The 13445-nt window shown below is 39.9% G+C and overlaps 1 protein-coding gene and 1 pseudogene across 1 annotated transcript; both read left to right on the top strand.

The window, feature by feature from the left end:
• Positions 1 to 10671, top strand: part of LOC141207004 (uncharacterized) — an 81814-nt pseudogene extending 71143 nt beyond the window's left edge.
• LOC141207001 (oocyte zinc finger protein XlCOF29-like) lies at positions 1244 to 1913 on the top strand. The gene is made up of 2 exons (XM_073664362.1): positions 1244 to 1447; positions 1577 to 1913. The coding sequence occupies exons 1-2, from the start codon at positions 1355 to 1357 to the stop codon at positions 1796 to 1798; spliced, it is 315 nt and encodes a 104-aa protein (XP_073520463.1). The 5' UTR covers positions 1244 to 1354; the 3' UTR covers positions 1799 to 1913.
• Positions 10672 to 13445: the final 2774 nt, after the last annotated feature.

Genomic DNA, 13445 nt, shown 5'->3' with positions numbered 1-13445 from the left:
TGCCAAACAACAGCCTCCATTTTATAGGCTGTTAACCACACCCAGAGGTGAGGTACGTGGGTAGCTGGACCAGGTGCACCAAACGATCCTCTTAGTGCTTATCTGCCCTAGAGAAACACTCCGGGTTACATCACAGAGACTATCCATCTCTGTGACCCATGCCTCCCATTGACTACACAACCATTAACCACCTTAGAATACCTTGATACATATCTGGTTTTATGATTACCCCACGGCTGATGAAAGGGAATCTGTCACCCCCTGGGACTTATCTGACCTCTAATATTGGCATACAGGTGATAGAAATGTGAATCTATACATACCTTTATGCCTCATATTAGAGGTCTGTTTGCTGAGAAATGGCTTTTTACTCAGTGAAGATTCTGATGCTTGCTGGCCGTGGGGTAGTCGGTGGAGTGGATTCCCTTTAATAAATACTCACTTAGCCCCATTCTTCGTGCAGATACTAATAAATATTGGACCTATAAGATTTTTACCATATGATAGTTGGATAGTTAGGGGTGTATCATCCATAGCAGCAGCCCACAGGGCCACTATGGTGCCCGTGAAAAAACACAGAATTTGAGCTTGGTTTAAGTTGGTATCCATGCAACACATAAATGCATGTTTGCTATGGCCATAAATCAGAAAAAAACCTATAAGAAGAAAAATGATCATAAACCCTGCTGTAAATAAATAAATAAAAACCAAAAGTGCATTTAAATAAAATAGGGTTCTTAGTAGCACTGTTTTTGATCAAAAATAGCATGAAAGCTATCCCACCATGGGCAAGATGAACCCATTCAGGATAGTCCTACTCTGCTTAATATTAAAAACCTTACCATGTATCAAAGCCTCAAACTTCTGTGTGTGAATCAGACATGAGATCTAACGTGATAGAAGATTACAATCCGGGGAAGACGGGAAACATTCATGTAGACAACAGGCGGAGATGTAGTCAGTGAAGAACTCTGGCCAAATATGTTTGTAGAGCCGTAGTAGAAGATGATGTTGTCGTCCTCCTCATGAAGTAGTTATTTCTCATGTCACGTGTAATGAATATCTCCAGAAGTATTGCTAATGCCGATTGCAGTGTCGGTAAATGAGACGAGAATTAGCTTTATGGAAGATGAGTCTTTGAGAAACGTGTTCAGCTACAGACTCCAAGGAAGAAACTGCTTGTTGTATGTGGCCTAAAATATATAGGTTTTATTACTAGATGTAAAGCAGAAAACTAAATACTGTAAAATAATATATCTCCTCATATGTTTCCCCTTATTATCTCCAGTAATTGTATTATTACACAATATCAGATCCTCTCAGTGAAGATCTTCTATTTAAGAGAATTTTCCTTATGGACCCATCAAAGATGGATATGGATAGAGACAAGATGGCAGAGAGGATATTAAACCTCACCCTAGAGATCCTCTTTCGTCTTACTGGAGAGGTGAGAGATTCTGATGACGTCACATTGCATCATTCTTATATATGGGAATAACAGATGGACAGAACTGGAGAGGTGAGGACTCTGGAAATGTCTGTAGTGAGATTTATTAATGTGTCTCTCCATAACCAGGATTACATATTAGTGAAGACCTCTAGTGAGCGCTGTCAGGTCCATGTGTCTGAGGGATGGGAAAGACCCCTGAGCTCAATCACAGGGCCTCCATCTCACCCCTTTATACATGAGGACATCAATGACCAGAAGATCGTAGAACTCACCTACGAGATGATTGAGCTGCTGACTGGAGAGGTGACACTGCTTCGAATGCTGGGACTGTATACAGTAATGCTATGAAAGGATCGGGGGGATGACTGTATCATTGTATGTGTCAGGTTCCTATAAGATGTCAGGATGTCGCTGTCTATTTCTCCATGGAGGAGTGGGAGTATTTAGAAGGACACAAAGATTTGTACAAAGACGTCATGATGGAGGTTCCCCAGCCCCTCACATCACCAGGTAATAGACAGGACTAAATACACACAGCCCATAATTATCTGTATGTAAAGAATAAATTCCGCGACTGTATGTGTTTCTTCCAGATCTATCCAATAAGAGGACAACACCAGACAGATGTCCCCATCCTCTTCTTCCACAGGACTGTAAACAAGAAGATCCCAATGTTCCTCAGGATCATCAGGTAGATGGAGAGAAGGTGTCATGAGATCTCCCCTATGATGTGTAGACGACTGTGAAGGTCTTGTGTTCAGTCTTGTTTTATCCACCAATATTATGTGTTTTATACTTGTGTAATGAGAACGGGGGAGATGGCAGGATTAGAGTTGATCATAGATGTGACTTCTCATCTGTTTGTGACTTTTACAATATTTGTTTCAGGGTGAAGATCTCACCCATATTAATGCTATAGAGGCATATGTAAGGGGTGATGAGTGGTGTAAAGAGGAGATTCCTACATATGGCTACCCAGGTGAGTACTGACCACTAAATGCAGAGAAGTCACAGATTCTTCTCAGTCACCGGCTGTGGCTGCTTTATCGGTTGTGTAGTCCGGCTGTATCACAATCGTGTGATCACCATTTTGGCTCTAAACCACAACATTCTCTTCCACCCAAAACTGTTCAAATGATTTTGGGCATTGAAACCCTTTTCCATAGAACTTACAACCTGGAGGATCCACCTACTCACTGTGATTAGGAGACGCTACCTGCCCAAATCTGTAAACCACAAAGCCAGAAAATCACTTGAAGAATAATATTATGATGGATCTGTAAGAGAAAGTGGAGGGTAATGATGCTGTTGGCTTCCTAGAACCCTGATATCTTATTGGATGAATCTACCTTCTTTCCCTTCTGTGCTGCTGAATGTCCTCATATGGTCCCTACAAGACCACTTCCAGTCTTTCTGGCCAAACTTCACATTTATGATCTACAACATTAAATGTGCAGTGAGGCCAAGTGTGAATTTATGTACAATAACAGCAGAGTTTCCCTTTATCCTGACTGTTCAATTTCTTTTAAAACCGACTAACTTCAAACAGGCTTGTAATAAACTAAACAAGAAAAAACATTACACCTGTGCCACCATATATCTCTAAGCTAAATTTAAGACTCCTCATCTCTGCACTATTATAAAAAGTTCTCTTTGAATGTCTAATATTTCTTCTTGAAACTCATCTGACAGAAAATATTGTCCCTTACGATAGTTTAGATTGCCAAGAGCCACCGAGCCCCATACTCTAATTACCCCAGAGAGGTTTCACCGCTAGTTACTCACTATTTACTGATGGAGACTGTTGAGTTTGATCATTTCAGTAGATGTGTTATTGTCTATAGTCACAGTTTTGACTATAGTAGTTAGTTCCCAAAATACTCTGATTTAACCCCTTCCCGCAGCCAGTTTTGTGTTCTTATCAGGGCCTCTTTTTTAAATCTGACGTGTGTCAGATTATATGGTGATAACTTTGGAATTCTTCACAAAGGATAATAGGAAACAAATGGACCTTAGAAATTATTTTCCACCTTCTCTTGAATCCGACAATACCTTATATACGGTTGTATACTACTGTCTGGGCACATGGCAGGTTAAGAAGGGAAGGAGCGACATTTAGCTATTTGAATGCAGATTTTGCTGGGATAGTTTGCAGACACAATGTATTGGGGACACTGTTCATGGTCACCTGGCAGCTCAAAAGATGGCTACCAAAACTGGCTTGGCGTTATCTACTCCATTTTCCAGATCCCTGGGTTTGCTTTGCTCATCATCCTTTAACCCCTCTACATGTGTTTGGACTTAGACAGAGACCCCCCTGAGCTTGGGCCACAGTGTTACCTAATGTTCTGTGGTGTGAGATGGCAAGAAGAATAGTCAGATAGCCGGGTCAGAACCAGGGGGTCAGAGAAAATACAAAATCACACAAGAGTAGTCAGTAAACGGGCCGAGGTCACAACAGGAAACAAATACACAAGCTGGGAGCTGAGCACAGAGGACTGAACCAGAGGAGAACAAGGCTGTATCTGGCAGCTTCCGGCAATATCCTTCCAGCTTTAGTAGGGTGTGGTGCTCTCCAAATGGCTGAAGCAGGGAGCAGATTACTCCAGCTGGACAGCACACACACCCATACTGCCAGACTGGATGGGACTACAGGACCCAGGCAACCTAATCTTAGTGGCTGGACAGGGCCTGGGCCGCCCAGAGCTTCTGGTTCTGACGTCTCCTCCATCACCAGCGCCGTCTGCAGGATGAATAAGGCGGCTTCTGGTGACAGAAGCAGACGTCACAGGAGCAGATCCCAGAGGAGATGGGACCCACCATGTGACCAAATTGCAGAAAACCAGAGCAGTAGAAATCCCCATAAAGTGACTCCATTTTGGAAATTATAACCCTCAGTGAATTAATCTATAGGAGTAGTGACTATTTTGACTCCACAGGCCCTTTCCGGAAATTAGCACGCAGTGGATGTTGGAGAGTGAAAATTACAAATTTATAATTTCATTCCCCAACACATAGTGCCCAGATTGTGCTCCAGGAGACACACACCATCAATTAAGTGGGTTCTTCTCACTATAGTAATGTCAGATACATAGATGCACAATGTGTTTTGGGCACACTGCAAGGCTCAGAAGTGAGGGGGAGATCTGATTTAGGGAGAGCAGATATTGCTGGATTGGTTTATGGAAGCCATGTTGCTTTTCAAAAGCCTTTGAGCCACTAATAATGTGGAAACCTCTGGTTTTCCATTGACAGATGATGGACCTGAGTGGGGACTTGTTTTTTGTGAGATGAGTAGAAGTTTTTATTGATATTATTTTTGCCTACATAACATTGTTTGGTGGCTTTTTATTCCATATTTTGGAGGCAGACTGAACTAACAGTTGGACACCACGCTCTACTGGTTCATCCTATGAGGTTTTCTATTAGACTGTGAAATGTTATTGTCCTGATGAATAATGATGGCTAACATAGGGCAAAATTTAAAAAAAATCACAGAAAAAGATACAGCCTTACTAACACCAATAATCGTACCAATTCATGGAGGGTGTGGTTGCCTAGTATTAAAGATGCACACAGATGAAGCTTGCATAGGACGCCAGTCACACAGGTAGGTTTGATGCACAGTGTCTGGCTTAGGATAGTGATGATGCCCATACTATTACATCAGGAAGGCTGCCCAGCACTATATAAGTGCACCCCACATGGACAGACACCCCAGTACACCCAACGAACACTAAAATGCTAATGCATTTGTTATCTGATTTGGTGTTGGTAAAGCTGATTTTTCTGTGATGTTTTCTTGGTAAATAATGATACTTTTACATAAAGTACATTTTTACGGAGAGTTTAAGTAGAAATATTCAACAATATAAATTTTAAGGATATGTTATTCATGAATAATAATTGGTTTTATTCTTAGCAGATGACTGTACCAGGAGATCAGAGGGACAGCTGACATCTTCAATTTTTAAATCAGATGATCTTGAGATCCCACAGGATACAATTGAAGTGAATGCCATTAACCCAGATATACCATCATCCTTTTCCAGCAAAGATCTGTCATTTGATCCTTTGAAACAGGTCCTGTCTTCTGATTCATTACCGACTACTAAGGAAAATCAAAGTCACAAAATAAGCATTAAAAAACAAATTGCTCCTAAAGCAAAGAAGCCATTTTCATGTTCAGAATATGGAAATAGTTTTTCCCTCGAAAAGTCTTTTCTTAAACATCAAAGCATTTACACAGCGGAGAATAGATTTTTTTGTTTCAACTGTGGGAAATTTTTTAACCAGAAATCAAATCTTGTTAATCACCAGAGAAGTCACACAGAGGAGAAGCCATTTTCTTGTTCAGAAAGTGGAAATTGTTTTACAGAGAAATCAAGTTTAATCAGACATCAGATAACTCACACAGGGGAGAAGCCTTTTTCCTGTTCAAAATGTGGAAAATGTTTTAGCCGGAAATCAGGTTTGGTTAAACACAAGAGAACTCACACAGAGGAGAAGCCTTTTTCCTGTTCAGAATGTGGGAAATGTTTTAACCAGAAATCAGATTTGGTTAAGCACAAGAGAACTCACACAGGGGAGAAGCCTTTTTCCTGTTCAGAATGTGGAAAATGCTTTAGCCGGAAATCAGATTTGGTTAAGCACAAGAGAACTCACACAGGGGAGAAGCCTTTTTCCTGTTCAGAATGTGGAAAATGTTGTAGCCGGAAATCAGGTTTGGTTAAGCACAAGAGAACTCACACAGGGGAGAAGCCTTTTTCCTGTTCAGAATGTGGGAAATGTTTTAACCAGAAATCAGATTTGGTTAAGCACCAGAGAACTCACACACATGAGAAGCCTTTTTCCTGTTCAGAATGTGGAAAATGTTTTAGCTGGAAATCAGATTTGGTTAAGCACCAGAGAATTCACACAGGGGAGAAGCCTTTTTGCTGTTCAGAATGTGGGAAATGTTTTAACCAGAAATCAGATTTGGTTAATCACCAGAGAACTCACACAGGGGAAAAGCCTTTTTCCTGTTCAGAATGTGGGAAATGTTTTAACCTGAAATCGGATTTGGTTAAGCACCAGAGAACTCACACAGGGGAGAAACCTTTTTGCTGTTCAGAATGTGGGAAATGTTTTAAAGATAAATCAGTTTTGGTTAAGCACAACAGAACTCACACAGGGGAGAAGCCTTTTTTTTGTTCAGAATGTGGGAAATGTTTTAACCAGAAATCAGATTTGGTTAAGCACCAGCGAATTCACACAGGGGAGAAGCCTTTTTGCTGTTCAGAATGTGGGAAATGTTTTAACCATAAATCCGATTTGGTTAATCACCAGAGAACTCACACAGGGGAGAAGCCTTTTTCCTGTTCAGAATGTGGGAAATGTTTTATCCAGAAATCGGATTTGGTTAAGCACCAGAGAACTCACACAGGGGAGAAACCTTTTTCCTGTTCAGAATGTGGGAAATGTTTTAAAGATAAATCAGATTTGGTTAAGCACCAGAGAACTCACACAGGGGAGAAACCTTTTTCCTATTCAGAATGTGGGAAATTTTTTGTGAAGAAATCACTTCTTAGTCACCAGAGAACTCACACAGACGAGAAGCCATTTTCATGTTCTTAATGTGGGAAATGTTTTACACGGAAATCAACTCTTAACAAACTTCAGTGAAATCACACAGGGGAGAAGCCTTTTTCATTTTTAACCAAAAATTGTATCTTCATAAAGGGGTTGTCCACTACTAGGACAACTCCTTCTCATTCCTTATGTTTGGCCTTGTTAAAATAAAAACACACATACGCACTCCCTGTTCTGGCGCTTTTTCCATCGCGTTTCCGTAAGGATTTTACATCACACAAGATTGTTACATCACACAATCCTGCTCCCAATCACCGCCACCTTCAGACGTATTGTACATCAACAGGAAGGACATGGCCTGGACATAGCACCAAGAGAATGCACACACTGAATGCACTCTCTTCAGACCGTGTTCCTGGGGGAATTATAAGCAATTTACAGCCTCAAACATGCTGTCCGATATGGGAAAGAAAGAAGAGATCAGAGTTTAATCTGAGGTCCTCCACCTATGTCAGCATGTCTGGTATGCAGCGTTTCTTATGGAAGGTCTTATCTTCCTGCTCCGGAGCTATTACTGCCTCACCTCAGCATGGAAAAAGAAGCAGTCTTAACCCTCATGATGCCAGGCAGCTCCAGCCTGTAAGTCCTGCTCCAACTTCTCTCTTAATGTAGGCCTCACAGGAAAACAGCTCCACAAATCTCCCTGTACTCTCACCAAAGCCCCCCTGCTGAGCAGTGCTTGCTTCACAGGGACATTTACCCCCCAGCCACAGGTTATTCTGATATGGGGAACAACATAACTGATTTGTATATCAGATTGCGTCTATCCCTACTAAAGAAGATATGGAGCAATATATTCAGAGTCTGGAGACCACATCCAATACTGAAATACGTCCCCTCACTTCTATCCTGTCACAGCTTACTGACAAGGTACAGAGATTAGAGGATAATGTCGTCCAAGTTAGAGGCCATCATAATGCTCAGAAACTAACACTGGATCTTCACAGCCAGTAAATAAACCACCTGTTTAATATGGTTGATGATCAAGAAAATCACAATAATATCTGGATAAGGGGTATACCTGAAAGCATCAATGCACAAGTGATTATGCCAACACTGCGATCATTATTCACTAATATTCTTGGTGATCCTATTGATAAGGAGGTCGAAATTTAAAAGGCGCACCGTACAATAGGCAATCATGGCCCAGATCCTGAGTGTCCAAGGGACATTATCTGTCGCATACATTTTTTCAATGTAAAAGAGGCCATTGTGAGGAAAGCAGAGGAGTTGGATCCTGGTGATTTCAATGGAAAACGCATATAATTGCTCACATATCTATCCTGAATGACACTTGCTAAAAGAAGGGTATTGAAACCATTACTTGATGCCATCCGGGAAAATGGCCTGATGTACTCCTGGGGGTACCCATTACAGTTGTATATTTTCAAAGATCCAAGCAACATGAGACCTGTTTGTGATGCCCTGGACATTCCATATATCTGACTGGCCACCTGCTCCACCATTGCCCCAGAGAGTTCCAGCACGTCACAGAAGGTGTTCAATGGATCAGGAACTTGATGGTGACGCAGACAGATGGGAAAGGAACCTGCTAATCATATGAGCTCCTGAAATGAATCTTGTCTCCCTGATGAGAGACAGTTTGCAGATGCTTACTTATTTCTTTAAGCATATAATTAGATATATCTAAATAGAGCATTAGGAGCCACTCTTCCGCTATATAGAATGTCTAAGTTCATATAAGATCTTAGACCAGCATATAAGTTGAGTTCACATGATACTACTGTAATATCAGGCTGTATTACATTACTTGCTTTATATTCCATGGTTCCCCCTAATAGGAATCCTAGAACTGAAAGTTTGACTTACGCCTGTAAAGACAACCCCCAGTTAGGGACTTGCATTGGGATCTGCTTGTTTCGCAATTTCCTACTGTTTTGATATATTCATAATCTATACTTCTTAGACACTGAGAGGTAGACGTTACTATCTACCGTCTATACTTCCTCTTTTCTCTTAACCTTTCTCTCTTCCATTCCCCCTTTTTTTCATATAATATGGCACAACTCAAAACTTGTTCATTGAATGTCAGAGGACTTAATGTTCCAGAGAAAGGAGCTCAAGTGTTTTATCATAGGAATAAACAGCACGTACATTTTCTCTTTCTTCAGGAGTCACACTTTAGAGGCGATCATATACTGTACCTCAGATTATTAATAGATATTATTCATCTTGGCGTCCCAGAAAAATGCAGTTTTGAAGTCTAAGGTCCTGAGTATTAGCTGCCACAGATCACTGCCGCATACTATTGTAGAAACACTGTCTGACACGGAGAGGAGGTTCGTGTTTGTTAAGATCTCCATCTACTAAAAATTTTGACTTTAGAAAACTTCTATCTCCCTAATTGTGACCAAATTAAGGCATGCCGTGATTACTTAAACTAAAATATTTTGTGGAGGACCTTATCATCATTGGAGGTGACTTTAATTTTGTCTTGGATCCTTCTTTAGACGCGTCCCTGGGCTGGAGTCACCAATCTAAAACACAAACAAAAGTTTTGCTAATTGTGCTTTGATCTCAACCGGGCGATGTATGGAGGATACTACATCCCGACGTAAAGGATTATACCTACTATTCTCCTTTACACAATATGCATAGCCATATAGTCCTTTTCTTAATTAGCCGTCACTTGCCTACATGGCAACCTACATGTCAGGTAGGAACTGCTGTATGGTCAGATCATGCTCCTGTATATTGTAATCTGACTATGCCGGACTCCACCAAGGATTCAGATGTAGGAACCTAAATGATAATCTGCTGAAAGACTCGCTCTGTGTCTCAGACCTTCTTGAGACTATAGGCTCCTTCAAATATATGAGCATGATGAAACTGCCTTACCATTTAAATGGGAAGCACTCACATGTGTCCTCAGAGGGATAATAATAAAACATAGATAAAGGCTAAAAAAAGGAGAGAACAGCTAGTCTCCCATTTGCTTGAGCGGATTGATCTACTTGACAAACAACATAAATGATCTGCTTCTCTCCAGGTATATGTAGATCTGCTTAACACTAGAAGGGAGCTAAAGTAGTTTCATGGATGGGGTACTTGAAAATATTGTGTAATTTCAGGGCACCTACTTATGGAAGGAACCAAGTGGAAGCTTCCATTCTCGGTACTAGATATGGGGCCTCCTCGAGAAAATGACTTAAAATGTCGTACACTAAAGTTAACATATAAGGCGCGGGATAGGGGTAAAAATATTCTGTGAATTGGAAAGTACACAAATTATACTCCTTTATGGCACAGCTATAACTTACCAGAGCTACATAAACTAAAAAATGTTAGTGAGTGGAAGGATAGGGGTATATGTTTGGTGTCACAACTCTTGAGGGATGGATTATTCAAGAGCTTTGAACAAATAAAGGCAGGTTTTAACCTTCCGCATAGGGTGTTTTATCAACATCTTCAAATACATCTTGCATATAGTACACAACTAGAATAAACGCCATACTGATTGACATCACCCAATAGACACCATTACTACATCGTTGGATACAAAAGGTCTATTAACCCTTATTTATAGGCAATTACTGGCCCTACATTTGGATAACTATCTTTTGATAGATAAGACATGGGAGGGGGTGAGGGTCCCTTATCTGAGGAGCAATGGGGGAAATACTGGATTTGACACTGAAACTTTCATTATCAGAGTCACAAAGATTGTCCCGAATTCTTCTCATTCATAGAGTATATAGACCCCCAAGTATTTTATTTAAAATTGAAATACAAATGGAGGACACATGTCCTAGATGTGGTCAAAAGGACGCCCACTTGATGCATATGATGTGGGAATGTGTAAATATTGGTGACTACTGGAAGGGAGTGATCGCTCTTGTACTATCTGTATTTGGGATACAAGTTCAGTTGGAACCTAAAATCTGTATCCTAGGACTCCTGAGAGAGGATGTAGATCCTGACTACCATATGGCAATAGATAGCTCAGGAATATTATTCCAAGCCAGAACGTTGTTGGCACTACATTGGATAGACAATTCTCCCCCAACGATAACAGAACTAAAATCCAGGATAAAAAACACTCTATGCTTGGAAAGTGGAGCTTATATTAAAGGAACGCTCTCAAGAAATCCATACACATGGTTAATTACCCCAGGTATTTCTTCAGAAATACTATACTGGACCATTTGTACATATCCCTGCAGTAAACCAGGAATTTATATCCTGATACCTAAGGTGTCCGCAAATAATAATTGTCTCAGTCCACACAATTGCCCCTTCTTAGAGATATTCTTTTCCTTTTGATGTCCCAATAGGGAAAAAAAAGCAGTCAGGAAGTATTCAGATATTTATGTACAAATGTAAAATTACTGTTCCAAAACCTTGTACTATAGAGTAATATTGGGTTTTATATCATTGTAAACCAGTTGTTGTATTGTTTACTGGTTTTCTTTCTTTTTATTTTTTTTTCACAGAGTTTATATGACAAAAACAAAATGTTGGTCTTTCTTTTGTTAAATAAAAATTATCTGATTGAAAAAAAGAAAGGAGCGAAGATCTTTAATAGATCAAACGTATACAAAATATCAAGATCGCATGTGAAGGTACTCGTATGAATTCACAGATAAATGTGGTCACTCATTGACAAGGAAGTTACATCCACGGATACAAAGGACATACAGCTCCGGCAAAGATTAAGAGACCACTGAACAGTTTTCTATTGGAAAGACTGGTGGAAAGCATGGCAAGAGGAATGAAAGCTGTGATTAAAAATCATGGTTAGTCCACCAAATATTGATTTCACATTTAAAACATGAGTAATTTGAGGTCTGAAAACACTTGTTTCTTTTTAATATTTTGACACTATCATTTGCTGCAAATAAATACAAAATTTTTAGCTTTGAATTTCGGAGACAAGTTGTCAGTAGTTTATAGACTAAAACAACAATGTACATTTTACTCTATAATATACCTATAAAGAGAAAAATCAGAGAAACTGAAAATTTTGCAGTGGTCTCTTAATTTTTGCCAGAGCCGTATGTATCCAAAACAAAAGGAGCACGACTGCTATAAATTCCTAACCCCACTGACATAGCTGACGCATTTCATTGCTGTTATAGCTCACTTCATAATATTCATGGAAAATATATACATTTTCTTGAAACAATAATTGACAAATATATTTTGGACACTACCGTTCCTTCCTTACAGACCCCTGAGCAGGAGATACTAGACAAATCTTTCACTGAACAACAGATAGGGAATGATTTAATGGCCTGTCCTATCGGGAAGAGCCCTGGGCCAGATGGATTCAATAATAGATTTTATAACATGTTTAACCTCTGTTATTACCATTAGTGTTCAATAATATCTCACAAGACTCCCCCTTTTGCCCCCCAATCACTTGAGGCTCACAACAGTTTTATCAAAGCCTGGAAAAGAACTAAATGCCTGCCCTAATGTTCATCCAATTTCATTAATATACATCAAAATATTCTCTAATATAATTGCACCATGGCTCTCCCACTACCTACCCTCAATTGTTAGCAACGATCAGGTTGGCTTCGTTAAGGGTAGAGAAGTGCGTGATAATACCAATAAAACGTTGTTAGTTTCACGTGCAAAAAAACGGGATCCCAATGTGCCTTGTTTCTTTGGACGCTGAAAAAGTGTTTGACAGAATGCACTGGACTTTCTTGAAGAGCACCTTACGAAAAATTGGGTTAGGCTCTTTCTTGTTATCTAAAATTCTATCCTTCTACACTGACCCTAAAGCTATAGGGTAAACGGCCTTCTATCTGACACATTTTCTATTAAAAATGAGACAAAGCAAGAGTGTCCCTTATCACCTCTCCTATACACATTGGTGATGGAACATTTCGCGGTAGCATTACAAAAAAATCCAGATATTAGTGGAGTTGCTATAGGCTCACATCACTATAAACTAGCTCTATACGCAGATGACTTGTTGCTCTATTTTCAAACCCAATTATCTCATTTCCTTCTATACTAAAGGAATTCGAAGAATTTGGTCAAGTAAGCGATTTTAAAGTCAACTGCTCTAAATCAGAAGCAATAACATAAGACAACGGCTAATTTTTAACTTTCCCTTTAAGTGGCAGAAAGACACACCTAAGTACCTCAGTACACAAATTCCAGGCAACATGGATGATCTGTATAGCTTAAATTATATCACTGTCCTTGAACAAACTCTTTAAAATGTAATGAATTATAACTCCAAACCCTTGTCCTGGTTTGGTTGTATTTATGTGATAAAATGGACATTTTGCCAAAACTTCTTTATATATTCCAGACCGTTCCTGTCTGCGTTCCTCAGACCTTTTTCTCCCATCTCGACAACGCTATTAGGTAGTATGGGGAACGT

Source organism: Phyllobates terribilis, unplaced genomic scaffold (genome assembly GCF_046119375.1).
Source record: "Phyllobates terribilis strain yellow unplaced genomic scaffold, ASM4611937v1 Scaffold_156__1_contigs__length_4398808, whole genome shotgun sequence".
NCBI lineage: Eukaryota > Metazoa > Chordata > Amphibia > Anura > Dendrobatidae > Phyllobates > Phyllobates terribilis.
Note: the sequence above shows the minus strand (reverse complement) of the source record. Positions and strands in the feature narration are given on the sequence as shown.

Coding starts and splice junctions, on each gene's coding strand:
- LOC141207001 (XM_073664362.1), top strand. CDS start 1,355: ATGGACCCATCAAAGATGGATATGGATAGAGACAAGATGGCAGAGAGG. Junction 1,448..1,576: donor TCTTTCGTCTTACTGGAGAG/GTGAGAGATTCT, acceptor CTCCATAACCAG/GATTACATATTAGTGAAGAC.